The sequence below is a fragment of the Perognathus longimembris genome, chromosome 1 (genome assembly GCF_023159225.1).
Source record: "Perognathus longimembris pacificus isolate PPM17 chromosome 1, ASM2315922v1, whole genome shotgun sequence".
Classification (NCBI taxonomy): domain Eukaryota; kingdom Metazoa; phylum Chordata; class Mammalia; order Rodentia; family Heteromyidae; genus Perognathus; species Perognathus longimembris.
The window spans coordinates 4,003,362-4,030,942 of NC_063161.1; the positions used below are offsets into that span (position 1 = coordinate 4,003,362).

The 27,581-nt window shown below is 61.1% G+C and overlaps 1 protein-coding gene across 1 annotated transcript; it reads left to right on the top strand.

Annotated features, from left to right (window-relative positions):
* Window positions 1-2,736: 2,736 nt before the first annotated feature.
* Window positions 2,737-17,241, top strand: Sult4a1 (sulfotransferase family 4A member 1). Its single transcript, XM_048349312.1, has 7 exons — window positions 2,737-2,920; window positions 9,419-9,549; window positions 10,446-10,526; window positions 10,861-10,987; window positions 11,467-11,561; window positions 14,466-14,604; window positions 17,051-17,241. The coding sequence occupies exons 1-7, from the start codon at window positions 2,752-2,754 to the stop codon at window positions 17,161-17,163; spliced, it is 855 nt and encodes a 284-aa protein (XP_048205269.1). The 5' UTR covers window positions 2,737-2,751; the 3' UTR covers window positions 17,164-17,241.
* Window positions 17,242-27,581: the final 10,340 nt, after the last annotated feature.

Below are 27,581 nucleotides of genomic sequence, written 5' to 3' on the forward strand. Positions count from 1 at the left end.
GATCATTGCTTCCCGGTTGTAACTTTCAGGGTGCTGCTGTCTTAGAGGCCCAAATACTTTATAAGACATAAGACTGGCTGTAAAATCACCCACGTGGGTGTAGGATGGACAGGAGTTGATGGTAGTTGGGTCATTGGTGTTGAGAAGTTGCTTGTGTCATTCTTTCTAATTTTCTGTGTGCAACCAACAAGTATTTAACACCAAGATTAACTTTAGTGGAAAAATGCACCTCAAGAGAGGTCACAGACCAGGCGCTGGTGGCTCACGCCTGTCATCCTAGCTACTCAGGAGGCTGAGATCTGAGGATTGAGGTTCAAAGCCAGCTTGGGCAGGAAAGTCCATGAGACTCTTATCTCCAACTAATCACCAGAAATCCAGAAATGGGGCTGTGGCTCAGAGCTCAGAGCTCAGGGACAATGCCCAGGCCCAGAGTTCAAGACCCACTACCGAGAAGGGGAAAGGGGATGGAGAGACAGAGAGAGGGGGGAGGGGGAAGGGGTGGGGAAGAGAGAGGAGAGAGAGGGAAGAGAGAGGAGAGAGGGGAGAGAGAGAGAGAGAGAGAGAGAGAGAGAGAGAGAGAGAGAGAGAGAGAGAGAGAGAGAGAGAGAGAGAGAGAGATCACAGACAAAGCACAGCTGGGGTGGTTGAGCTGAGTTCCAGGCGCCCTCTGTCCAGGATGATGGCGCCACAGCCGTTCAGCACCACGGACAGCGCCCAGGGCGTTCCCAGGACTCAGCCAGCAGCAGCTGCCCTGACAGAGTGCTGAGAAAGTGAACATCCGTGTGTGTGTGTGTCTGTGTGTGTGCATGTCCCTGTTGGCTCTTGTACTGCTCATCATGTAACCAGCACAGAGGGAAAGACATGATGACCCCACAATCTGGAGGGCGCCCTGTGCCTGGGTCCCCAGGAGCAAAGAGAAATGAAACCACACTGTCTGGTCATCAGACACCAAACTGCAGTTCACCAAGCCTTTTTCTCCCTCACTCCTGGGTGGTGGACGTCCATCGTGAGGGCACGTTGGCCTTGGTCCAGGGACATTACAGTTGTTTCCAGGTCTCATCTAAGATGCTCACACTGGTTTGACCTCAGCACCCCGCCCACCACACCCAGTGTCCTTTTGACCTGTTCTGACGACCTTGAACACTTGCTTCTTTGGGGGCTCAACCCCATATTTTAGGCTCATCTTTCCCCCTTCTGGAATTGACCTTTTCTCCAATGAACCTTTCTGGTTCCCGGGGTTAGAAGTATTTAGAAACCAAGTCTGGCCACCCGGTGTTAGAAAAGGCCTCTCCAGCAATGGCGAGAAAGATATTCTTAGTGCCATAAACTCGAACCGGGACCTCCAGTTCCAGCCCCGCACTCCGGATTCTTCCTTGCCTCCGGTTCTAGCTCCTGTTCTGGGAAGATGCCCACCTGAGACTCCCTCATTGCTGATACACCTGCTCCCTCGATGGGGGAAGGGGGCTTTGCCATTTACCCTAATGTCTGTTCCTAATACCTGGGTGCTTGCAACGTCTGTTTTTCTTACTTGCTTTCTTGTTTATGTTTACTTTTTTTTGCCAGTCCTGGGCCTTGAACTCAGGGCCTGAGCACTGTCCCTGGCTTCTCTTTGCTCAAGGCTAGCACTCTGCCACCTGAGCCACAGCGCCAACTCCTGGCCGTTTTCTATATATGTGGTGCTGGGGAATCGAACCCAGGGTTTCATGTATATGAGGCAAGTGCTCTTGCCACTAGGCCACATTCCCAGCCAGTTTGTGTTTACTTTTAAACCATCAACTCTTTATTCTCAGAATCCACCTTCGTATCAACACACCCCTTAAACAGTTTTAGGGCGTCCTCATATTCCTTATATGTTTCAAGACTCACACTGAACCATGAGTTTGCGGCTGCAACACAGGGCAAAGGCATCTGTTCTGGGTGGAATTACACCCGGAGCTTCAAGCCAGGGTTAGTTGCGTTTTCTCTCCCGCTTTCTTCCCGGGTGTGCGGGCAGGGGCGGTCCTCCCATGGCGACTCCTCCCTCCGCCGCGCCTAGAGGCGGGGTTACTGCTCCTCTATCCCCGCGCAGGATGCTGGCCTCGGGGACCGGCCCGTGATGCCCTCGCCCTGGGTCCCCCGAGCCCCCGGCCCGCGTCAGGCGTGGCGCCCGGCCCCGTCCTCGCCCTGGGCCCCGAGGCCCCCGCAAGGGCGAAGGCGCTCGGAGCATGCAGGCACGGGCGGACGTCCGGCCGAGCGGACGAGGGGGCTCCCGCCGCGCAGCCTTCGGGGTGTCCGTGGGCCCCGCCCCGCCCTGCCCCCTCCGCCGGGCACCGGCAGTTCTTCCGGCAGATGGCAAGGGGTGAAGGGACCCCGGCCGGCCTGGCGGGGTGCAGGGCCGGGGCGACGGGTTCCCGCACACCGACGCCCGGGACGTGCAGGGGACCCGCGGGACCCGAGCACGCCGGACGCCGCGGAAGGAGCGCGCGCGGCAGAGGGGGCGTGGCCGCGAGGGGCCGCAGGGGCGTGGCCCGCGACGGCCCCGCCCACTGCCCCTCCCCTCCCCTTGCGTCTTTCCCCGGCGTGAGCGCGAGCCAGGTGCGGGCCGGCGGGCGCGGCGTGCGTCGGGCGCGGCCATGACGTCATGCCCTCGGCGCGGAGCCCCCGCGCCGGCGCCGTGACGTCAGGCCCGCGGAGCTGCGGCCGGCGGAGCGGGGCGCGTGCGGGGCCGGCGCGGGGCGCGGGGCGCGGGGCGCGGGCCGGGCGGGCGGCGGCATGGCGGAGAGCGAGGCCGAGACCCCCAGCACCCCGGGCGAGTTCGAGAGCAAGTACTTCGAGTTCCACGGCGTGCGGCTGCCGCCCTTCTGCCGCGGGAAGATGGAGGAGATCGCCAACTTCCCGGTGCGGCCCAGCGACGTGTGGATCGTCACCTACCCCAAGTCCGGTGAGCCGGGGCAGGGGCGGCGCGGGGCGGGGGCGGGGTCCGGCCAGCCCCGGGCCCCTCCCTGCCCGCCGCCGCGTGACCTTGGGCGGGGGACCCTGCGGGGCGGCGCCCCGGGCTGCCGGCCCAGGACGGCCCCGACCCCCGGCGGCAGGCCCGGGGCGCCGCGCTTCCCCGCACCGAGGCCCAGAGACGGGCGGCGGCTGCCCAAGGTCACACAGCGGGTGAGCGGCCGCCTGCGGTGGAGGCCGGGCCGCCCCGCCGCGGCCTGGGGAAGGGCGGCCCCGCCCGGCCTCCGCGCGCCCCGGGCCCTCCCGCCGCCGCCGCCGGGGTCTGGGGGAGACCGAGTCCGGGGCAGCCCCAGCGTGCGGCCCCGAAGGCGGCTGGCCGCGGGGCCCAGTGGGCAGCCGGTGCGGGGAGGCCGTGCCGCGGGGTCCCCGCCGCCGCCGCCGGCCTCTGCACGGGGGGCCAAGGGGCTCTCCGTGGGGGGGCCCCCGGGGCTCCAGTGGGCCCGGGGGCGGTGGCCGGAGGCCCTGCTGGACCCCAGGGTGGCAGGATCCAGGCATGGTGCCCCTGCGGCGGGGGGCTGCACCTGCGCCGGCCGTGGGAACGAGCGGAAGGGCGGGAGCGCGGGGTGACGACAGAGTGGGCGAGCTGACCCCACCGTGGGGGAGAGGGAGCAGAGGAAGGCTGCCCTGGCCGAGGCCAAGATTGCCCAGGCATGAACCCTGGGACGCGGGTGGGGAGTTCTGTGGGGGACACGGGTGGGGAGTTCTGTGTTGGCACGGGGTGGGGAGTCCTCTGTTGCACACAGGGTGGGAGTTCTTAGTTCTCCAGAGTGGCTGTGGGTACCCATAGTTTGTTCTGCCGTGCTGCTTTGATATTGGGGCGTCGTGGAATTGGCAGCCCTCTCTCTGGATGGGGCGGGGCGACCCAGGCGGGGTGGGCCTGGTGGCTTGGTGTTGTGCCTCCTGCCCGGCGGTGCTGGCCTGGCCTGGCCTTGGGACCTGTGGAGGAGGTTAGGTATACCCTGTGGGAGAGGGCCTGGCACATTCTGCCAGGAGCTTCCTGGGCACTGGGTGGGGGTCATTGCGAGGGACTTTTCTAAATTACTGGCGATGGCTTCATGTTTGTAACGGGTGCCCTCTAAGGGCAGAGAGACACATGTCCCAGCTGTTTTCCTAGCAAGTCCCCACCGCTCTTTCCTTGTGGGGCAGACACCCGTGGTGGCCAGCTGTGTACCAGGTCCCCTTACCCCTCACCCTGTGGAGCCATCCGGAACAGCGGGCCCCCAGGGCTCTGGGGCTGACACAGCCCCACCTCCCTGTAGCCTCCCCAGTGGGACCCAGGCTGTGGGAGTCAGTGACGTGCGGACTTGGGTGAGGGCTCTGCACCCCGGGGGTCCCCTGCACCTCTTGTTTCCTTCATGTGAAGTCACAGCTTGCAAGTGATGGCACTTGTGGCTATGGGACACACACACACACACGCACACACGCACCCTGGAGCTCTCAGAGATGGCCGAGGTGTCTTCAGTTTAGAGTGTCTAGTACTGAGGGCTCAAAGCGTGTTCGTTTTAACTTGCAGGGGGCTCTTGTGCCTTTATTTACTGACTGCTCCACAAAGGGTTGAACTCAAGGCCTTGTGCGTGCCAGATGAGTACTGCACCACTTGAGCTACACTCTAGTCCTTTTGCTTTTGGTTTGTTTTTCACAGAGGGTCTTGAGCTTTTGCCAGGGCGACCTTTGACCAAAATGTTCTTCCTGTCTTCACCCGAGTGGCTGGGATTTTAAGCATGTGCCCCATCTAGCTCTTTTTTTTTTTTTTTTTTTTTTTTTTTTTTTTTTTGGCCAGTCCTGGGCCTTGGACTCAGGGCCTGAGCACTGTCCCTGGCTTCTTCCCGCTCAAGGCTAGCACTCTGCCACTTGAGCCACAGCGCCGCTTCTGGCCGTTTTCTGTATATGTGGTGCTGGGGAATCGAACCTAGGGCCTCGTGTATATGAGGCAGGCACTCTTGCCACTAGGCTATATCCCCAGCCCCATCTAGCTCTTTTTTATTCTTTTCTAAAGTCCCCACACAGGCAGGCTAGCTGCTGAGTGACAGAGGCCAGGGCTGGTCGGGCCTCCTGGTCTGTGGCCATCTTTCCCCTGCCTGGAGGTGTCTGCTGCTCCCAGGAGGGAGGAACGGTGTTCCCAGAGTGGCTCAGGACCACTGAAACTCTCCCAGGTTTGGCGATGCCTTTGGGAAGTTCCTCCCCTCTCCTCGCCCTGCCCGTCACTCCCTGTCCCTGTTTTCCTTCTGAGCAAGAGCCTGGCAGATGCCCGGATTGAGGGCCTGGCTTGTAGTCGGAAGCCCTGGGTTTAACTCAGCCCCGGGTTGGTCCCCAGTTGGGTGTCCGTGTGCAGGTGACAGTGACATGTGGCTTTACTAGAGGGAGGAGACACTGCCACCCCCCCACCCCCACCCCACATGTGGCCTGAGGATGAACGAGGGCAACGAGGGCCTGTCCAGTGGCTGACACAGATCCTTGCTGGTGCTGTCCCTGGCTGAGGACCCTCCAGCGGCGCCGGTTCTGCCCTAGGGAGGGCGTGGTCTGCTCTGGAGAGGGTCACGGCTGGGGCTGGTGCCTGGGCCGGTAGACAGGACTGGCAGTCGCCTCTCCCTGTGGCTGGAGCCTTGGGTTTTGTGTCGCAGGCAGGCCATCCCTCCCTGGGTGAGCGCGATTGTCACTGCTCCACCTGGGTTTGGTGGGCAGAGGCTGCCCGCCTTCTGCTTCCTTGCTAACACGTTGGGGCGGGCTTGGGAGCATGCCCCTCCCTCCCATCCCCGGCCGTGTGTGTTCTCCGTGGGTCCTCAGGCAGCCTGTGGCCTTCCTGATTCTTCCCGGTGCCCCTCCCCCAGGCGGTCCGGCTGCAGTCCCCAGAGCCCCGAGCGCGCCAAGCCCCGCAGGGCCTCCTCATACACTCTGGGCTGCAAGTAGCCTTGAGAGCAAGCTCTGGTCTGACGCGGCTCCTCCTGGCCGTCAAGGGGCCTTCCGCCTTCTTGGCCCGCCCCTGTTGAGTGGCCACTTGACCACTTGCCCCTCCCTGCTTTCCAGCCCCATGGAGGTGGCTGAATGGGGCAGATGAGCCAACAGGACCAGGCTCTGTAGGCCAGTAAGTCCCTTTCCTCTTCCCTTCCCGTATGCCCCAGTATCTGATGTCCTCCAACCCTCACCTCTCCCCGTCCCTCCTCCTGGCCCTCCTCTCCCCCCCTCCCCCCTCCTCCCCACCCCTCCTCGCATCTCTCCCAGTGTGGGTAGCTGAGGCTGCTTCCTGGCTACCTGACTTTTACCTCTGCCTGCAGATGTTTTCTCTGCCTTTGTTTTTTTGTGGTTTTTGTTTTTGTGCTTTGAATAAATATGGGCCTAGGAATTTTTATTTAATTCTGGGACAGTCTTAGGTCTGGTTTGGTGCTCTTGTTTTGGAAGAACATCTTACTCATTATCTCTTCAAATATTTCTTCTGCCTTGTTCCCTTTGCTTTTGAGGTGTCCCGCGCTGGAGCGTTCCGCTCCGATGTCCTCTCTTTTCTCGCGGGCAATGCTGTGGTCCGTCTCCCGGCTCCGCTGGTGAGCCCCTTGTGCCCACTGAAAGCGCCCCATGGCTGTTACCCCCGGCTGCTTCTGCCTTGAGGCTCTGCTCGCCTGCCATAGGGTCCCGCGTGTTCATGCATGCCGTGGGCCTTCTGCACCCCCTCAGGTGAACTCTGGGAGTCTGGCTGTGTGGGTCGGGTGGTTGCCCGACAGGCAGGCCATGTCTTCCTGCCTTTCCTGGGTTGCAGGGCCCGTGTGTCAGGCTCCTGGCCGGGCTCTGCGCAGCAGGGGAGGCTGTGGGGGGCCCGCGTGCCCCCAGTGCCCTCCACCCCAGCCCGCGGCCTGGGACCTGGGTTTTCTAGTTGGGCTGCTTTGTTCTCTTATTGCTCTGGTCTCCTTGGTGACCCCGCCCTGAGCTAGCTTTCCTCAGGGTTGGTCTCTGTGCTGGCTTCACCCCCTGTGTGAGGCCTTGCAGCCCTGTTCCCCAGAGGCATTTTCCTGTCCACTCCAATCATCCCTCCTCAGGTGGGCAGTGTGGGTGTCTTGTTCCCTGGCTTCCAGGGGAGGGCCTGGCTTCCACAGGGGAGGGGGGGCTGGCTCCTGGGTGGAGGTATAGGTTCTAGAGGTGGGCATGGCTTCTAGGGGGAGGTCTGGGTTCTAGGGGGGAGGTCTGGGTTCTAGCAGAGGGCTCTAGGGGAGGACCTGGCTTCTAGGGGGAGGGCCTGGGTTCTAGGGAGGGCCTGGGTTCTGGGGGGGGTCTGGGTTCTAGGGGGAGGTCTGGGTTCTAGGGGGGAGGTCTGGGTTCTATAGGGAGGTCTAGGGGAGGTCTGGGTTCTAGGGGGGAGGTCTGGGTTCTAGCAAAGGGTTCTAGGGAGGGCCTGGGTTCTGGGGGGGTCTGGGTTCTAGGGGGGGGTCTGGGTTCTAGAGGAGGGCCTCCTATAGCATAACTGAGCGTTTAAGACGGTTTGTCACTTAACGTCGATTACATGATCGTAATGACTACTCCGACCCACAGAGCCAGACTCCCAGAGTTCACCTGAGGGGGTGCAGGAGGCCCACGGCACGCATGAACACGAGGGACCCTATGGCAGGCGAGCAGAGCCTCAAGGCAGAAGCAGCCCGGGGGTAACAGCCATGGGGCGCTTTCAGTGGGCACAAGGGGCTCACCAGCAGAGCCGGGAGACGGACCACTTGACGTTTTCCTGTGCCTAGCTTATGAAGCTAAGCTTTCATCACGGCAGAACCACTGGGTGTCATCCACCGTGTCAGCCCTGGGGGGCCCGGGGCGTGTTGGGAGGACAAGGGGACCCTGTGAATGCCCTGGGGGCAGCAGGTCTCAGCCACACAGGGGCTTTGTGAGCCGGAGGCAACAGGACACCGGGCGGGACATGTCGTCACTGCAGGGTTGGCCTCCAGGAAGTGCCAAGCCGAGCCACGCCAGCGGACAGGAGCCCGGTTAGGGGAGGCCCCTTGGCTCTGTCCTTAGCTCCCTTAGCCCAAGGTTAGCCCATGTGACATAGGTCATTGCCATGATGATGTCAATTAAATGTGTAGAAATCGGAGGCCGGAAGAGTCACCAGGGGCTTTTGGGTTCTGAGGAGTGGGACAGGGTGAGGAAAGGACCGGAACCCGGGGCCTCGCCCATGTGGGGACAAGGTGTGTGAGCACCCAGCCTTGCCCCCAGCCTGAGACTGCGCATCTTCTGTTACGCACCCCATAAGACAGTGTCCCGGGCGCGGGTGGCTCTCCCCTGTAATCCTAGCTGTGCAGAAGGCTGAGCTCTGAGGATCGAGATCAGAAGCCAGCTGGGGCAGGAAAGTATGAGACTCACCTCCAGTTAACCATCAAAAAGGCGGGGAGCGGAGCTGTGGCTTAAGTGGCAGAGCACTTGCCTTGAGCCCGATGGCTCAGTGACAGTGCCCAGGGCCCAGGGACATGAGGACTCCATGCCCAGGACCCCACCCCCACCCCCTGCGAAACAACAACTAGGCTGCGGTGTGACTTCGGTGCATGATACTGCCTGCCAGGCTCCAGCGCAGCCTGGTTCCAGTTCCTACCGGGAGCTACGGACCGTGGGAGCTGTCCAGGGTGCTGAGAACATGACCGCATGGGCTCTGGGGACAGAGCTGGCTGGCGGAGCGGCCTTGCTCCTGGCTTTCCGTCTGACTCCCGCCTGGCCAGCCCTCGGGTCCCAGGACTGAGCCTCTGTGTGGCCTGGGCCCCGTCCTTGTCCCTGTTCCTCCTGCCGCTGGCAAGTGTGGAGTGCTCAGGCCTCCTGCTGGCCCCCCTTGGCAGGAGGAGAGGCAGACGGTGGGGATGTTTTCAGGGCCGTGTGTGGGTGCAGGCCTCGGCAGGGCCCGGGGCCGAGTCTGCAGCGCGCTGTCTCCCACAGCGCCTGTCCCAAGCCCACGGGACCCTGCCCAGACGGCGCTGCTGTTTGGGGGTCTGTGGGCCTTACGGTGGCGTGGCCGTGCCCGTGGGTTCAGGCTGCAGTCCTGGGCGCACTGTGGGCAGAGGCGAGGTTTGTCTGTGGCCAAGTGCGGCCACACATGCGCTCCGTCGCTCCCACGCCGCCCAGCCTGCACGCTCTTGAGCCAAGCCTCCCACGGAGCCACCGCCTCCCGGCTGCCCTGCGCCGGTAGACGGCTCTCCCTCCCGAAGGCCTGCCGGGAAGAGGCCCGGGCGGGTGAGCAGAGGGCCTGGGGTCCGTTTGCTGTCCCTGCAGGCGGCTGCCCCTGAGCCCCGAGTGGCAGCTGCCACCCTGTCCCCGGGCGGTGGGGGGGGTGGGGTGGCGCAGGTGAGGCGTGCACTAGACGTGAGCGAGATGACTTGCTCCCCGGAGCCTCTGAACCCCGTGCAGAGCCGCAAGGTCACCCCGGTGTGGCGGTGGGCCTGGCGTTCTCTGAGCACCGTTCCTGCTTCCCTTCCAGGCACCAGCCTGCTGCAGGAGGTGGTCTACCTGGTCAGCCAGGGGGCCGACCCCGACGAGATCGGCCTGATGAACATTGACGAGCAGCTGCCCGTGCTGGAGTACCCGCAGCCGGGCCTGGATATCATCAAGGTGCGTGTGCCCGCCCTCCCTGCGGGCCCCGGCGGGCTCCTCTCCACGACGGGCGTGGGGGAGGACGCTCGGTGAGCACCGGGTATCGGGAACGGGATGCGTCTGAGTGTGGTGGCTCAAGACTGTCAACGCTAGCTACTGAGGAGTCAGGGGGATCCCAGTTCAAGGCCAGCCCGGGCAAAACGTTCCAGAGACTTCGTCTGGACCAGGGGCTGAGGGCTGTGATTACCCATCATCCCCAGGGAAGCACAAGGAGGAGGGGCACAGTCCAGGGCAGCCTAGGTTGAGAGCCGGCTCTGACCTGGAGAATAACGGATGCAGAGGGAGGCTGGAGGCCCGGCGGGGGCTCAGGCTCTCCCCTGGACACCCCCGAGTGCCTCCTCCCATCCGGGCTCCCGGTGCACCCCCGCCCAGCCACACTGCCCCCCACGCAGTTGGGGGTTGCAGCAGTGAACTGAGGCGTGGGTCGCCGCGTCACGGGAGGTTGAAGGCAGTCACATGGTCATCATGTGGCTGAGCCCCTGGCTCCAGGACACGCAGAGGGAGCCGTGGGCTGGGCGAGCCTGTGGTCCCAGGGCCCCCCCGGGGGGGTGTCTCTGAGCAGAGGGTGGGGAGCTGGACACCTGACAGGGTCAGCCCCGTGGGGCAGGCGGGGGTGGTGGAGGCAGCAAGATGTCTGGATGGGGCCGAGCTGCTCTGTGAGCCCCACTGCGCCCCACAGGCCTTCTGGGGGGGCCTTGCCCTGCTGCGCCGTTCTCGGCCCCTGAGCCCAAACCAGCCACTCCCCGGCCTGAGCCCGCCCCGTGGCCGTGAGGGACGTTGGTCAGGGGATGTGCCGCGTCCCGCGTGGGCCGGTGAAGCCGCGCCAGGTCTCAGGGGCTCCCCTCTGCCGGCAGGAACTGACGTCCCCCCGCCTCATCAAGAGCCACCTTCCCTACCGCTTCCTGCCTTCCGACCTCCACAACGGGGACTCCAAGGTAACCCGCCCGGCCCCCACGCCCAGGCCCTGGGCGCCAAGAGTGTCAGGCCCGGGCTGGGCTGCCCACCAGCCTGGGTGCCGCCTCCCGGGGCGGGCCAGCCCTGTCCACGCTGGGCTCCGCGCGCTGCTCCCCGGTCCCCCCCTGCTGTGTGTTTGAGGCCGCTGGCCCTCCCTTCCCAGTGGCACACAGGCCCCTCCCGCCCCTGGTGATGGGGTCGTAGTTCTGGGGGACGAGTGACGGTGAGGTGCGCGTGCGCGTGTCCTGGGCGGGGCGAGGGGCGCCGACCCGCGGCGAGGAGGGGTGCACGGAGCCAGCAGGGCTGTGCCCACAGGTCATCTACATGGCCCGGAACCCCAAGGACCTGGTGGTGTCCTACTACCAGTTCCACCGCTCGCTGCGCACCATGAGCTACCGCGGCACCTTCCAGGAGTTCTGCCGGAGGTTTATGAACGACAAGCGTGAGTGCCCTGCCCTGCCCCTCGCCTGCGGGTGCCCCGTGCCCGGCCACACGGGCCCCGGCCCTCCGGGGGGGAGGGGCGGCCCAGGGCTGGGACTTGGATCCCACAGGCGGAAGTGTATGGGACCCCAGGGCAGGGGGAGGCCGGGCGGGCTGTGGACCTGCGCAGCCCTCGCCCACCCGCCCTCCAGCCTGGGCTCGGTGCAGGGGAGATGGGGCCAGAACCCACAGCGTCCGCAGGTCGCTGCTGCGAGTAGCCAGGGAGGCGCGGCCGGGTGTGGCCATCAGCGGCCTCGGGAGGGATGGGGGGGGGGGGGATGTCAGACGCAGGCGGGCGGGGGCGGGGAGGGCAGGGGCAGGGCACGGGGGGAGCAGGGCGCACCAGGCAGCGTGCCCGTGCTTCCCTAGTCACCACGGCGTCCCTGGAGGAGGCGCCCGGGCCGCAGGGCCTGGCCGCGCTCACGCGTCCTGTCTCCGCAGTGGGCTACGGCTCCTGGTTCGAGCACGTGCAGGAGTTCTGGGAGCACCGCCTGGATGCCAACGTCCTCTTCCTCAAGTACGAAGACATGCACCGGGTGAGTGAGTGCCGGCCGCCCTCCCTGCGCCGGGAGCCTTCGTGCGGCCCTCTGCCGGACAGACGGACGGCCGCCGCCGTGGGGCGCGCCTCCGTCCCCACGCTGACCCGGAGGGACGGCACAGCGGAAACCCCGCCTTCCCGTCTCCGTGCCCGTCGACCAGGGCCTGCCCAGCCATCGGTCGACGTCTGTGCGCTCGACTCGCAGCGTGCAGATTGCCAGGGTTGACCTGTGGCGTGGGGGTAGCCACCACGCAGGTCTGGAAGGTTCTGGCCGGGGGTGCTGCCGTCCCGACCTTGCTCTCCCTGGCCTGCTGTGTGGCCCCCTGTGCCCAAGGCCCTGACGGAGACAAGCTCCGCGAGGGGGTTCGTCCAGCTCGGGGCCCCGGGGTCCCAGTCCTCAGTCCCTGCCCGGGGCACCACGGCGGGGCAGCCGTGGGGAGGGGGCGCTGCTACAGGGTGGACATGAGGCCCGGAGTGAGGGGGACGGAGGTGGGGGGGGCGGAGGCCGGGAGTGGGGGGGGAACAGAGGCAGAGAGTGGGGGGGCGGAGGCTGGGAGGGGAGACGGAGGCTGGGAGTGTGGGGGAGATGGAGGCTGGGTGTGGGGGGGACAGGCTGTGAGTCAGGGGGGACGGAGGCTGGGAGTGGGGGGGCACGGAGGCCAGGAGTGGGGGGAACGGAGGCCGTGAGTGTGGGGGGGACCGAGGCCGTGAGTGGGGGGACGGAGGCTGTGAGTCAGCGGGGACAGAGGCTGGGAGAGGGGGGAATGGGGGCCGGGAGCGGGAGGTGGGGGGACGGAGGCCAGGAGCGGGGGGGGGGTTGGAGGCAGAGAGTGGGAAGGACGGAGGCCAAGGGGGGGGACGGAGGCCGGGAGTGGGGGGAATGGAGGCCAGGAGTGGGGGGGATGGAGGCCAGGAGTGGGGGGGATGGAGGCAGAGTGGAGGGGGACGGAGGCAGAGAGTGGGGGGGATGGAGGCCGGGACGGGTGAGTAATGGAGGCCGGGTGTAATGTTCAAGGGCACGCCTCTAGTGACCTCTTTTCCAGCCCGGCTTCATCTCCCGAAGTTCCCTGAACCTCCTGAAATGGCGTCTGCCCCCGGGGGCCGCCCATGTGGGTATTTTATAAAAAGACCACAATATTAGTGCTGGTAGCTTTTTCCTTTTACAGCATGGATGGGATTTGAACTCAGGGCCTCTCATTTGCTAGGCAGGCACTCTTATTGCTGAGCCATTCCTCCACCGTTGGGGCGCCATTTTTCTTCCTGTTTCTGGGACACGGTCTTGTTGCTTGTCCGTGTGTGCCTGGACCTCAGTGCAGTTAGGTTTCATGGTGGCGCTTGAGGTAACAGGCGCACCTGCTACCCAGCGGCTTCTGTCGAGGCAGGCTCCAGGACGGAACTGCAGCCTTCCCGTCCCTAGCTTCCCACGTAGCGTGGGCCACAGGCGTGTGCCCTGCCCAGCCCTCCTGGTCTGTTTTATCCCTTGTAGTATGAAGTTCTCTGGGTGAGCTGCGGCGGGGTTGGGTCCTTAGGTGCAGTGTCCAGAGTGAGGCCATAATCTAGCAGGGCGTGGCCTTTCCCTGTCCATCCTCAGCGTGGTGGGCGTGGCCTTCCCTGTCCATCCTCAGTGTGGTGGGCGTGGCCTTTCCCTGTCCATCCTCAGTGTGGTGGGCGGGGCCTTCCCTGCATCCTCAGTGTGGTGGGCGTGGTCTTTCCCTGCATCCTCAGTGTGGTGGGCGTGGCCTTCCCTGCCCATCAGTGGTGGGCGTGGCCTTCCCTGTCCATCATCAGTGTGGCGGGCGTGGCCTTTTTTCTTATGCCATTCGAATTTGTCGTGGTTGCTAATTGTTGATCTGCTGCTGGGTGCTCCCCACGTGTTGTTTTTGGGGTGGCCCTGTGTCAGGTTGCTGTGTCCCCCATTCCTTGGTGGACGTCAGTGCCTCTGTTTACTTGGCCTGCTCTAAGCTGGTGTTGGCACAGGGTGTGTGCCTGTCCACTGTGTCCACTGTGTACCCCGATGCCCTGTGGCATGAAGTGGAGCCTGCCACCGCCCAGGACTGGTGCAGCCCCGCCCGGCACACACTGTAGGCCGGGGAGGAGCAGGCGGCTCCGCCCGGCACACACCGCCCGGGCACCTGGGGGGCAGGTTCTTCTGAGCGTTGGCTGACTTGGTGGCAACATCGCTTCAGTGTCAAACCACTGGGGAGCAGAAGCAGTTACGTGGGTAGCGCCGCCAGGTTCGAGGGCTCCCAGCGGGGATGGGAGCTCCCTGGGGAGGAGGAAGTGGCCGGTGCCCGGAGGCGTGTGAAGAGCCAAGGCGCCCCTAAGCGGCAGGGCTGGGGCGGCCCGCCGGTCCCACACTGAGGGGCTGAGGGGGCTTCTGGCCGCCCTGCTGTGCGGAGGTGGGCGCTGGCTCGCTTCCCGGGCTGGGGTGGCACTCGTGGTCTGCCCCACCACGGAGCGGCTCCTCGGCCCCGCCTCCCTGCTCCTCGGCCCCGCCTCCCTGCGCCTCGGCCCCGCCTCCCTGCGCCTCGGCCCCGCCTCCCTGCGCCTCGGCCCCGCCTCCCTGCGCCTCGGCCCCGCCTCCCTGCTCCTCGGCCCCGCCTCCCTGCTCCTCGGCCCCGCCTCCCTGCTCCTCGGCCCCGCCTCCCTGCTCCTCGGCCCCGCCTCCCTGCTCCTCGGCCCCGCCTCCCTGCTCCTTGCCGCCCGCTCCTCTCCATCTCCAGGGCTGTTTGAGTTCCACTCCTGCTTGGACCCTTTCTTCACCCTCCAGCCTCCACCGGGGGCCTGAGCAGGTCCCACCAGAGGCGTGTGCGGTGGCCCGCGCGGTCCCGGCCGGTGTGCGTGCGTGCGGCCGGGCGGGCGGGGCGCGGGGCGCCGCGCTGACGGGCTCCTCTGTCCCCAGGACCTGGTGAGCATGGTGGAGCAGCTGGCCAGATTCCTGGGCGTGGCCTGCGACAAGGCCCAGCTGGAGGCCCTCATCGAGCACTGCCACCAGCTGGTGGACCAGTGCTGCAACGCCGAGGCCCTGCCCGTGGGCCGGGGTGAGTGCCGGGCCCTGTCTCGCCCCCTGCCTGCCCCAGGGGCCTGTGTCCTCCGCCGGTGCCCGTGGATGGCCCCGCAGCGTGCCGCCCGCCCTCACCGGGAGCTCGGCACTCCAGGGGATGGGGTCGGCTTGGGGGAAGCCAAGCGCTGGGCAGCGTCCTTCCCCATGGCGGCGGCCGGTGCCCCAGCGCGCAGGCCCACGCCAAGCACGGGGCTGCCCAGAGGTTTCTCTGCCCCCGGCTGGCACGCAGGAGAGTGACCCGGCGTGGGGGAGAGGGCAGGGAGCGGGCAGCAGAGCGAGCTGGAGTGGGGGCGAGGGCAGGGAAAGGGCCCCCGGGTGAGGAGACCCTCCTCTTCGTTCGCCCAGTACGGGCGGCTCAGGGCGGGCGGCAGGGGCAGGGCAGGCAGGGCCGGGGAGCTGGCCCAGGCGGCAGCGGGTGTGCAGACCGTCCCGGAGGTGCCTGCCTCAGTGGGGGGCCTCAGCACCGCGGTCCCGGTGAGTCCCAGGCCGGGGCGTTCAGGGGCCCCTCTGGTGAGCGCGGACAGTGTGGTAGGAGCTGGAGCCCGCAGCGGGATGAACTGGAAACCTGCAGGGGGAGGAAGCTTGAGGGAAGGTTCCAGAACGATGGATCCATCTTCTGCAGCCTGGGGAAGACAGGAGCTGGCTCGGCCGCCTGTCCTTCCTGTGGTGGGCTAGGCGTGCCGGGCCCCGTCTGCTCCCGCGGGAAGAAGTTACCAGAATCCCAGAATTCCCTACCACGCATTTCCTGCCTGTGTTTCCACAAGTATTTATCATTTAAAATTTATTTGCCATTTTTTTCATTTGTGTTTGCTGTGTTTTGTTTTTGCCATGATGCCCCCCCGCACCCCTCTGTGTGTGTGTGTGTGTGTGTGTGTGTGCACGCGTACGTGCGTGCGCATGGGTGTGCTGACGAGCCGCGGGACCCTTGTGGGGACACAGAGGTCCCGCGTGCTCCCGGGGTGTCTGCGCCCCCGCCCCCCGCCTTGGTTGCTTCATTGCAGTTCTGTGGTTCTGTTTCCTTGTAGCACGCCGCCGCTTTGCTCGGATGACACCCCCGGGGCGGGGAGCGTGCGGGGCTGGGGAGCCAGCCGCATTGCTTACGTTTGGTTCTTACCACACCATACATTGTCTTGAGTGCCAATCCTAAACCAGGTGGGTGGCGGCTTCCACCGGCGCTCAGCGGAGACCCGCGACCAGGGGAAACTGTGTTTCCAGCGTGGTCGGTCTGGAGTGGGCTCGTTCTGTCCCCTCGGTGCGTGCGAGGGAAGCAAGAACGGGTTGCTCTCCTTTCTGTCTGCCCCTGCCAGCCTCTCCTCGTTACCACAGAGAAATCCCTGCCCTGCCAGGGTGTAGCCTTCAGCCAGGCTGACCCGGCCGGGGCCGCGGGACAAGGGTGGGACGGAGCTGCTGCGGGAGGGGCCGCTGGGGAGCCGCTTCACAGTGAGAGCCAGCCGTGCGGAGCCGAGCCCCCACTCCCGACTGGGGGGCGTGCGGCACACACGCACTCCCAGGGGAGCTGGGTGCTCTCCCTGCTCGCGTTGTCCTAAGCGTTTCATTTGCTTTGAAGGCTCCCCAAGTATTCCAGTGCAGGCTTCCAGAACTCTCCACCCTTGGCCTTGTCTGGAGGGTTTTCTGCCCGCCCAGGTGTTGTGCCCTGGGGTGAATTGTTTTCTTCTTCACGTTCTCCCGGGGCTCAGTGTGAACAGTGAGCGAGTCCCTGACCACAGTTCCGCCCAATGCCAGCAGGCACACGTGCTTGCGCACACACCCGTGCCAGAGCATGAGACGGCAGAGCACACACACACGTGCCATGCACAAGCACACATGTGCCCGAGCACACACATGTGCACACACACACACTGGCAGGGCCAACCCTTGTGTTCTCAGGGACATTCTCCAAGTCTTTCCATGTGGTGGGCTTCCAGAGATTGCTGGCCTGTAGCACAGGTGGCCCATCCTCTCCCTTGGGACAGGTTGAAGGGCACCCATGGATAGATCTGGAGGCCCACGGGTAGATCTGGAGGCCCACGGATAGATCTGGAGGCTCACGGATAGATCTAGAGGCCCACGGGTAGATCTAGAGGTCCATGGGTAGATCTAGAGGTCCGTGGGTAGATCTGGAGGCCCACGGGTAGATCTGGAGGCCCATGGGTAGATCCAGAGGCCCACGGGTAGGTCCGGAGGCCCGCGGGTAGATCTGGAGGCCCACGGGTAGATCTGGAGGTCCGTGGATAGACCCGGAGGCCCACGGGTAGATCTGGAGGTCCGTGGATAGACCCGGAGGCCCACGGGTAGATCTGGAGGTTCGTGGATAGACCCGGAGGCCCACGGGTAGATCTGGAGCCCCGCAGGGCCTGGGCTCCCTGTGTCTGGAAGCCACCGGCCCGCAGCAGGCGCTGACTGTGCCATGGTCTGTGTCGCAGGGCGCGTGGGGCTGTGGAAAGACATCTTCACCGTGTCCATGAACGAGAAGTTCGACCTGGTGTACAAACAAAAGATGGGGAAGTGCGACCTCAACTTTGACTTTTATTTATAAGCGTGAACCGGCGACCTTGCATGCTCACCACACCCAGGCGCCCAGCTAGCTCCAAGTCCTGTATGCATCCATGTATTCCTTGCCGGCCGCACGGGAGGGAGGGAGGCCGCGGAAGCCGCGGGGCAGGCCTGGCGGAGGGGAGAGCAGCGAGGGCCCCACGTAGAGCGCCGGCTCGCCTCCACGGCTCCCTGGAGATTGTAGCTCCGTGGGCCTGGGCCCCGGCGCCAAGTCCGTCCCTGCACACCCTGTTACTGTATTTTCTTGAGCTTCTCACTGGAAACCTAATAAATGTCAGCCACACACAAGGTCTTGTCGGAGGGAGGTGGAGCCGGCCCTGCCTGGCGGCAGACCGTGGGCGCACGGGGCCCTGGGGAGCTGGAGTTGGGTCCTTTGCGGCTGTCCTGGAGAGCCTGCTGCGGCCAGGGCCAGGAAGAGGCTTCCGGGAGGAGGCTGGCGGACGGAGGCCGGTGTCCCAGGCCGCGTGGGGGCGCGTGGAGACTTCACGCAGACCGGAGGCTGGCGAGGAGAAGCACGTTCCTGAGGAGGCCATGGTGGGCTCCCCACCCCCCCACTCTGCGTGATCAGATCAGCGCCCCCCTGGACCTGGGGCTTGGGTCCTGCGTCCGGCGGTGAGCGGGCTGCTCCAGCGGGCTGTGGCGAAGGAAGGAGCCCGGGGTGGCGGGCGCGCACGGTGAGCGAGGCCCACGAGTGTCTAGGAGGGGTGGCTCCCTGTGAAATTCTGTTTCTATTTTTCTATTTGTGGACTGTATGGAATTCCTGAGCTCTCCCAAGGTTCTGTGCGCTTGCTTGCATTTTAATAAAGACGCCTCTCTGCCTTTTGTTGTGCGTGCGTGCGTGTGTGTGCGTGTGTGTGTGTGTGCGTGCGTGCACACGCGCGTGCTGGATGGAGGGCCACGGGGGAGATGGTGGTAGCTTTTCTGGCAATTCTGGAGATTGAACTCCGGCTTGGCAAATGCTCTGCCGTGCCCCACCCTCGCCCCCGCCCCTTTGCTTGTTGTATTTTGTCTGGGGGGGGGGTGGGTGGTCTTGCCAACTTTATACTGGTGTACCCCAAATCACAACCTGTCTTCCCTGTGAGCAGATGGAATTTCAGGCATGAGTTACCCTTGAACTCTGCTGCTTTTTTTTTTTCCCCCTTTCTTTTTTCTCTTTCAGTGGCATCTATTACTTATGGAGGGGTGGAGATTTCCATACACTTACAGCTTATTCCAATCCATCTTCCTCCATCACACTATGGGCCCTTCCCCCCATAAAAGCCTCTCCAACAGATTTCCTCGCTCTGTTTTCATAGTTGCGGAAGAATCTATTTCATCTATTTCCGCCTCCTTTGTCTCCCCACCAGCACTTCCTACGGGTGGCACCCTCCCCCTTTCCTGTTACCCTTGACCTCTTTACCAAAGGGAGTAGGGAGAAAGAGGATCCAGCCTTCACCCCCACCCTGTGGCCTCTGTCCTAGTCCCACATTCAGTGCACACCCCACCTCCAGTCCCCACCCCCACCCCAGGAGCAGAGCCCCCCCTCCAGTCTTGCGAGGGCCTGCAGGGGCGGCCTGGCCCCCTGGCCCCTGGTGGAGGGGGGGGGGGGCTCCTGGTGAACTTGGCTCAATCATGGCTCATTCCAAGGTGGTTACTTGAGCAGCTGCTGTGCTCTGTGTCCCGTGGTGGGGAGGTGATGGGGGGCGGGGCAGGGCCCCGTGGCCTTCGGGTCATGAGTGTCCGGGTTCTGCACTAAGCAGGGAGACATGGGGGGTTCAGTCAGGAGGTAAACCTAGTTTGCCCCTGACAGTGGCCTGCCGGGCGGGGTAGGGGGGTTGTGTTAGGGTTCTCCAGGACGCCCCAGCAGTCTGCAGAGGTTCTGTCTATGCGATTGGTCCTGAGTGTTGGCGGTTGCATCTGTCCAGCAAGGGGGGGGGGGCGCAGGCACCGGGCCCCTCCCCCCAGGTGGAGGCCCAGCCGGGCCTGCAGGTGGAGAAACCGGGAGCCTGCCAACAGGTCACCTGACAAAGGCCGGTGGGGGGGGGGTTGCCGAGTGCACGGTGACAGATGAGTGGAAGATCCTAGAAAGTACGGTGGGCGAGCGTGGAGGTTCTGTGTGTGTGTGTGTGTGTGTGTGTGTGTGTGTGAGAGAGAGAGAGAGGGAGAGGGAGAGGGAGAGGGTTAGGACAGGCAGTCGCAGTTCCCAGCAGCCTCTCCTGGGCCGGGCGCCGGGCCCCTCCGCCCTCCTGGGGCCCCTCCTGGGCGCTGGGCTCCATCCACCGGCTCTCCCGGCCCCGGGCAGCCAGGCTTCGTTCCCGGTCCCTGAGCCACAGCTCGCACTGCGGCGGATTTGCCCTGTTTTTCCTGGCCGCTGGCTGCAGGGTCCCGGCGGTCCCCGGGGCCCCGCCGCCCGGTGTGGCCACAGGTTCAGTGTGCCAGGGCTGGCCACGCAGGGAGGCCGCAGCCCCCCTTCCCAGCCACCTGCCACGCAGCGTGACAGTGTGCGGAGCCGGCCCGGCCCCCGCGGGCCCCGAGCTGCACTTGCCCTCGGCCGCCACAGGGGGAGCCCGTGCGCTGCGGGAAAGTGGTTCTGAGAGCGGCTCGGAGGCAAGGTTACCTCCCCCCTTCCCGCCCCCCCCCCCCCCCCCGGGGCATCGGGCAGCGCGAGCCAGGCCCACACTCGCCTGCCGTGTGACCAGCCAGGACGCCGGGCTCCGGCCCCCCGGCGTCCTCACGGAGCCTCCCTGGGCGGCCGGAATCACCTTTGCGCGTGGCCTGTGTGGGCGCCCCCTCCCCCACGCTGGGACCCGCGGGCCGGGCACCTGTACCCACCCCGCTGCCCGGGGTGCCGCGCCTGGCTTGACCCCCCCCCCCCCACCACCGTGTGCTGGGATCCCCGGGATCTGAGTTCAGCGCGGGGCTGGCGGCCCACGAGCACCTTTGGGTCAAGACTGTCACGTGAGTGGCAGGGGGGGACCTTGGCCCAAAGCTTGTGGGGGGCCGGGGCCATGCCTCCCGCTCTCCTGAGCCCCACTGGCCCCCAGACCCCCCCCCCTCCCGCCACCCGAGTCGCGTCCCAGCCTCAGTGCGGCTCCGTGACTTGTCACCAGGGCCCTCCGTGTCCCAGGCCCCTCCCGCCCCATGGTCCCGACCTCCCCACGAGGGGCAAGCGGGTGACCCGCCCTGCGCCCACCCTCGTGAGAAGGGCCACGCGTGGCAGACGGGCCAAGCCGCAGCGGCTGGCGGCCACCGCCGTCGGAAGCCCCCAGCGCCTTGGGGGGCTCTAGCGCCCTCCCCAGCCCTGAGCACAGCGACCTCGGCCTGCGTCACAAGACCGTGCAGCAACCCCGAGAGTCCTTGGCTTCCATTTCCTGGGTTCGCCTTTTCTCTCCATATTGGATATTTTCAGCCCCACGTGGGGCATGAGCAGGGATGGACCTCATCTGTGTCCCCCTCTCCCTCCCCCCATCCTCCCTCCCCCCATTCTTCCGTCCCCCCCACCCCCATCCCCACGCTGGACTCGTACAACCCTCCGTTCCTATCAGGTAATCAATAAATGCTCGTTACCTAACTAAAGGCAAATTAAATGCTAAACGGCACTAATTGCAAGCCGTTGCAGGATCCGGCACTTAGCAAAGAGAATTACTCATGATTGCCGGGGGTTTGCTTATTACGGGGTGTGTGGAATGTGGAACTCTTCTTCCAACGGCGTCGTTATTCCGGGGGGAGGACGCGGTGGCGGAACGTCGGAGTGCAGTGAGATTCATTAGAATGCTCCGTGCCAGGATTCTGCCCTGGAATCTTGTTTGGGAGCAAGATAAGTGGGTTGTGCATTCCTTTTCCATGAAAGGGAACAGCCAGCAACTATGAAAAGAAATGAAGAGTTTAGTACAGCAAAATATGAGGGGGGGGTCCCCTGGGTTCATCTCAGGTGCTCTGCTGCCGTAGCACCCTAAAAGAGACGCCACGGCGGGGGGCCCATTGACAAGGGGCGATCAGTTATTTGGAGTAATAGAGCTTGAGATGTGCAATTTCGTTTCTGGCTGATTGAGGGAAAATGGGCAGCCATGTCATCCGTCAAGGTAAACATGAGAGAAAGTAACCATTTCCGTGAAGAAAAACCCACCACAGGAGCTTTTCCCGGAGAGCTACTTACCCCTCATTGTCTGTCTGTCTCTCTCTCTCTCCTAAGGAGGGGGGGTGGGGGGGCGGGAGTCTGGGCTCCATTTTAAGATGCTCAGCAGTCAGCTTCCTGGCTGTGTCTCCGCGCTGTGGGTCTGCGTCACGTGTTTCGCGCTTCCATGCTTGCGTGAGACAAGCCCGTGCTCCCCCCCGGGGGGGGGGGGCAAAGCCACGCTGGAGGACCGAGGTGCTGGGTCCTCGGGGCTCCGTCTGTCACCTCCGCGGTCCCCCAGCCCTCAGGCGCTGGGGATGCGGGCAGGGCGGTCAGCACCCTGAAGCGGGCAGGTGGGCCAGGGGTGAGGGCCGCGTGGCTTTCCACCCCCCCCCCCCCACCGTGCCTGCCGCACCCCAGAGGGAGCCGGCGACCTGGTGGACGGCCCCGGTGTGAACTGCCTTCTCCGCGTGCTTCACATGGCTTCACATGGCCAGCTCCTCCGGGCGGGGAGCTGCGCACCCCAAATCCGAGCTCCACCCTGAGGAGAGCAGGGGCCTGGAGGGGTCCCCGGAGGCCACACTCCAGAACAAAGGCCAAGGCTGCTCTGGGAGATGTTAGGGTTCCACTGGGATAAGAAACGGGGGCTGAGTTTTAGGGGTGTGTGTGTCTGTGTGTGTGTCTGTGTGTGTGTGTGTGATCACAAGGAAGTGAGGAATTTCCACAGCAGGTAAAAACACACTTTGGAGTAAAAACACTGTTTAGAAAAGTAGAAAAATCCAACAGATCTCTCTCTCTCTCTCTCTCTCTCTCTCTCCTTTCTTTTATTTATTTATTTTTTTTGCCAGTCTTGGGCCTTGGACTCAGGGCCTGAGCACTGTCCCTGGCTTCTTCTTGCTCAAGGCTAGCACTCTGCCACTTGAGCCACGGCGCCACTTCTGGCCATTTTCTGTATATGTGGTGCTGGGGAATCGAACCCAGGGCCTCATGTATACAAGGCAAGCTCTCTTGCCACTAGGCCATATCCCCAGGCCCTCTTCTTTCTTTTTTGTCCTCCTCTTTATTTGTTGTTGTTGGTTGTGGGTCTTGAACTCTCGGCCTGGGCGTGGTCTCCGAGCTTGTTTTCTCAAGGCTACTGTGGTACCCCTTGAGCCACAGTGGCACTTCTGGTTTTTGAGTGGCTAATTAGAGGTAAGAGTCTCATGGGATGTCCTGACTGGCTTTGAACCATGATCCTCCAATCTCAGCCCCCTGAGTAGCTAGGATAACAAGTGTGAGCCACTGGCGCCCAACTTAGGTCTTTTAACAGGTAGTGAGTTCATCTTAGAGATTACAAGTACCCACGCAGTAAGAATATATACACAAGATACGTATATGATCTGTACGTATACAGATGTGTACATATATATGTATAAGTGTCTAATGTCACAGTCGCAGAAGAAGAAAAATGCAGGGGACAAGGAGGAGGGACAGAGGAGACACTGGCTGAGACCGCATATTCAAACCCAGTTCAAGATGTGTGGTCCCCTGCAAACTTTGACACCCCCCTCATCTATACACACAAGCAGAAGGACACACTTGTAACAGGAGATTTTTGCCGTGGAAGGGAGGAAAGCCAGGATCTAAGGCAATGGCATCATTAAAATGCTGAACAAAAATAACTGCGACCCAGAGTGTATACTTGGCAAATCTTTCCCCTTACAGGGAAAGGGGATAAACACATTTCCAGATGAATGCAAATGGAATTAATTTCTTTCCGGTAGAGCCATGCTACATAAAATGCATTGTGCCAATTTTCTTGGAAAGTAAAAAAACAAAAACAAAATAGCAACAACAAGTTGTAAAATGGATGGAGAGGTTCAACAGCACAGTGTATGTGCACGTGTGCGTGTGTGTGTGCAAATGTGTGCCGGGAGCGGTCCCTGGGCTTTTTTTCACTCAAGGCTAGCGCTCCGTCATTGGAGCCAGGCTCCACTTCCAGCTCTCTCCTGGTTAATTAGAGCTAATAGTCTCACAGGCGTTTCTGCCCAGAATGGCTGTGAACCACGATCGCCGCTAGTCAGGACTAACAGGCACGGGCTACTGACATTCAGCTCCTGACTTCATTATAAACCCAACAACTTCACAGATACCTTGAAAACACCTCTTATGTTCAAGTGCAAATAGAGCCACAAATTTCAAAAGATAGAACCTTTTAAAAAATGTTTTGTAGCAGTGCGATTTGAACCTCCGGCTTTAGTGCTTGCTGGGCGGGCCTCTGTCTCTTCTGCCTCACCGCCAGGCTTTTCTTGCCTCAGTTGTTTTAGGTTTTTGGATCGGGTCTTTCTTTCTTTTTTTTTTTTTTTTGGCCAGTCCTGGGGCTTGGACTCAGGGCCTGAGCACTGTCCCTGGCTTCTTTCTGCTCAAGGCTAGCACTCTGCCACTTGAGCCACAGTGCCACTTCTGGCCATTTTCTGTCTATGTGGTGCTGGGGAATTGAACCCAGGGCCTCATGTATATGAGGCAGGCACTCTTGCCACTATGCCATATCCACAGCCCTGGATCGGGTCTTGAGTGTTTTGCCTGGAGCTCGCATCAGACTGTGCATAGCCAGGACCACAGGCTTGCACTGCCTGGCTTATTTGGTGATCAGAGCTGTCATTTGGCTGGCTTCAAATCATGATCCTCCCCGTCTCTGCCTCCTAAGTAGCTGGGACTACAGGTGTGAGCTACTATGCCTGGTCTTTAGAGCTTATTTCCATGTTCTTGGACTACATAGCTAGAAAGTTCCCCACATGTTGCAAGTTAACATTTTATTTTTTAATCCTTGGTCACGATGGAAATTGAAGTGATTTTGTACTGACTGCTAAAACCCAGTGACTCGTATCAGAATGCAGCCATCGCCTTGTCTAGAGGGGAATTTATCACCTTCAGCACAAGCCTCACAGAAGAAGGAAGGCTGAAAATCAATTACCTCAATATTTATAGCATGAAGCAAGGAAGAAAATTACAAGTTATATCCAAAAGAAAGGGCAGAAATAATAAAGAGCAGAAATCAGTGACATGAAAATGAGTAAGAGATCTATTTGAAAACGTGATATTTTCTTTCTTTAAATTATTATCTTTAAGAGTTGTACAAAGGGGTTTCAATTCAACATGTCAGTTTGTGAGCACAATGCATCTTGATCAATGTCACCCCTTTAGAAAATCTGATTTTCTCAAAGACGCTAACAAAGCTGATAAAGGAGGGAAAGAAGAAATAGCACAACGTGCTGATAGCCATCGCCAGCTGGCCCGGTCAGCCCACAACTGTCCTGTTTTGTTTCAGTGCCGAGACCCTCCGTTCCCTGGGAGCCCTTCATTTCTTGGCAAGTGGAACCATTGGTCGCGCTAGATCCAACAGGCATTGTACTACGAGGATAATAAAAAATGTTATGCCAGTATGTTTTACAACCAAGATGAGGTGGGGAACACAGTTATCAAGAGAGCCATGAGAGCAAATAGAAAATCTGAGTAGTCTTACAACAGAGAACTTTCTCCCATGAAGGAAACCCTAGGACCAAATACCTTTACCAACCCAAGTTTCCCATTTAAGGGGGGGAGCGAGCACATAGAATAGCCTTAACTTGAAATCTGACCTCATAGAGAAAGGGACAGTACTGGGCAGTTTTGCTCCTGCAGCTAGATGGACTGCCCTATGTTTTCTGCCAAGGGCCAGATAGGAGAGGTTTAGGGCTTTGTAGTTGAATGGCTGTCACAGGTTTTCAGTCAGCCATCATCATGCCAAAGCAGCCACAAGCAGTACACAGCCATTGACGTCTCAGGACTTTACACGTCCCATGAATAAATGAGTTTCCTAAGAAGCCCACAGTGTGGCCCAGGGCTGGGCAAATGTGAGCGTCAGCCTAGGAGTTTAAAGCACATCAGCAAGAAAAATGGAACCCCAGCTACATGGAAAGAAAAGGCCATGGATCAGGAATTTCACGCTAGACCTTACCTCAAACAGAACAAAACAAAACATGCCAGGTCTAGTGGTTCAAAGCCAGCCTGGCGCAGAAGTCCGTGAGACTCTTATCTCCTACTAACCATTAACTAGAAGTGACACTATGGCTCAAAGTGATAGAGTGCTAGCCTTGAACAGAAACTGCTCAGGGACAATGCCCAGGCCCTGAGTTCAAGCCCCATGACTGACAAAAACAACATAGTAAGGCCTTGGGGGGGTATGACTTACTTGCCCCTTGCCTAGCTTGCATAAGGCTCTGGGTTCAATCCTCAGTATGACAAAAAATGTACAAAGGGTTTAGTTGTTATATTTCTACACATGCACACGTGTGCTTTGAGCAAATAACTTATTATTCCTTCCTATCGCCACTCTCCCTCTTATTCATGGGTTACATTGTCAATTTATATGTTGAATTATCATTCCACGTCCCTTGAAGCATGACACTATTTAGAGATGGGACCATTTCTCTTTGTATTTGGTTTCTGTGGTGCTGGGAACGGAAGCTGTGGTTGGACAAGAGCCTCATTCCATCTTTCTTGACAGGACTTTTTTTTTTTTTTTTTTGGCCAGTCCTGGGTCTTGGACTCAGGGCCTGAGCACTGTCCCTGGCTTCTTCCCGCTCAAGGCTAGCAATCTACCACTTGAGCCACAGTGCCCCTTCTGGCCATTTTCCATATATGTGGTGCTGGGGAATTGAACCAAGAGCTTCGTGTGTAGGAGGCAAGCACTCTTGCCACTAGGCCACATTCCCAGCCCTCTTGACAGGATCTTCAGGGAAGGAATGAAGTTAACGTGAGTCATCAGGAGCTGAGACCTGAGGATTGTAGTTCAGAGCCATCCCAGGTAGGAAATTCCTATCTCCAAAGAACTACAAAAAGCCAGAAATGGAGCTGTGGCTCAAGTGGTAGAGTACTATCCTTGAGTGCAAAAGCTCAGGGACAGTGTCCAGGCCCTGAATTCAAGCCCCAGGACTGGCACACACACACACGAAGAGGTCATTAGGGTCAGTCCTAATATACTGTGGTGCCATGAGGAGAGATTAGGACACACAGACACACAGACACAAGATGCCAGCTGCCGGGAAGTCAAGGAGGCAGGCCTCAGTGTTCGGCCCGTGGGAGCCCCTCTGGGGTCCCAGTGGCCTTGTGTGCTGCTTTAAAAATTGTCATCCTAGAGCCTTTCAGAATGTGTGTTTCAAAAGGAAGTGAGGGAAAGAGAGCAAACGAGTTTGTTGTCTATTGGAAAACAGAGGGAATGATCTAAGCCCTTTTGACCCCAAACTTTCTGTTCTCGGATTCCTTTCATATCCTAAAAAAAGCATTAAAGCTTCCCAAGAACTTCCATTCATGTGGGCTGTGTTTCTCAGTAGTCACCATATTACAAAATAGAACTAATAAAATTTGTTAATTCATTTAAAATAACAATGAACCCATTGCACATTAATGTATTTTTGATGAATTAGTTTTCCAGACAAAAAAAATGTGCAAAGATTTTTTTTTTTACAAATCTCTTCATATCGGGTTTGACAAAAGACAGCTGGAGTCTCAGATCTTCCTCAGCGTTGTCTGGAGATACCACGCTCAAGTTGGCTTCTAGAAACCCTCTCACACACACGGGAGACTAAGAGTGAGATGTCCAGTAACACCTTAGCATCCTGGTAAAGGGTCCCAGGACCCTTAGGGGCTCCTAGAGAGCCACTACCAACATAAATGAGTGTGAGAGAAAGCTAATGTTGCGGGATCGAGGACATGTGTGGAGGGGTGCACTCTGAGACGGCGCCCTTCCACTTTGGGGAAGAGAGTGAAAGAAGAGACCAAAGTGGTTGTGATTGCCAGGTGCGTTCTGTTCTTAATGAATTCTACCTGTCGACGAGACCCAAGGCTTGGTTATTGAGTTCGTGTGACGTCGAGGGTGTGTGTGGTGGTCTAAGCAGGGACAGGAGGTAACTGAGTAGGGGAGAGAGCTAGTTTACCAGTGGAACACGGCCATCTGGTCAGGCCCAGACCAGTGTCCACCTCTGCAGCACAGCTAGCAGGTGCTGCTGGAACTCGGCGGCTGGCGGAGGGTGCGGTGAATGGCAGCCACCCTCCTCTGTCCCCCGTTCTCGGTGAGGAGTGGCAGGTGGGCTCAGGTGGGCACCGTGCTGCCCGCTGCATGGGTCCTGATCCCAGGTCTGCCCCGACTGACCAAGGACCTCGTCTGTGACTCCGTTTCCCACAGCCCTTGGCCTGCTCGCGAGGGTGCTGTGCGGATGAGATCACACGCAAAGGCCTTAGAAGGGTGCCTGGCACGGGGAAGTCCTTCACGGCGCTGGAAACGGCGAGCG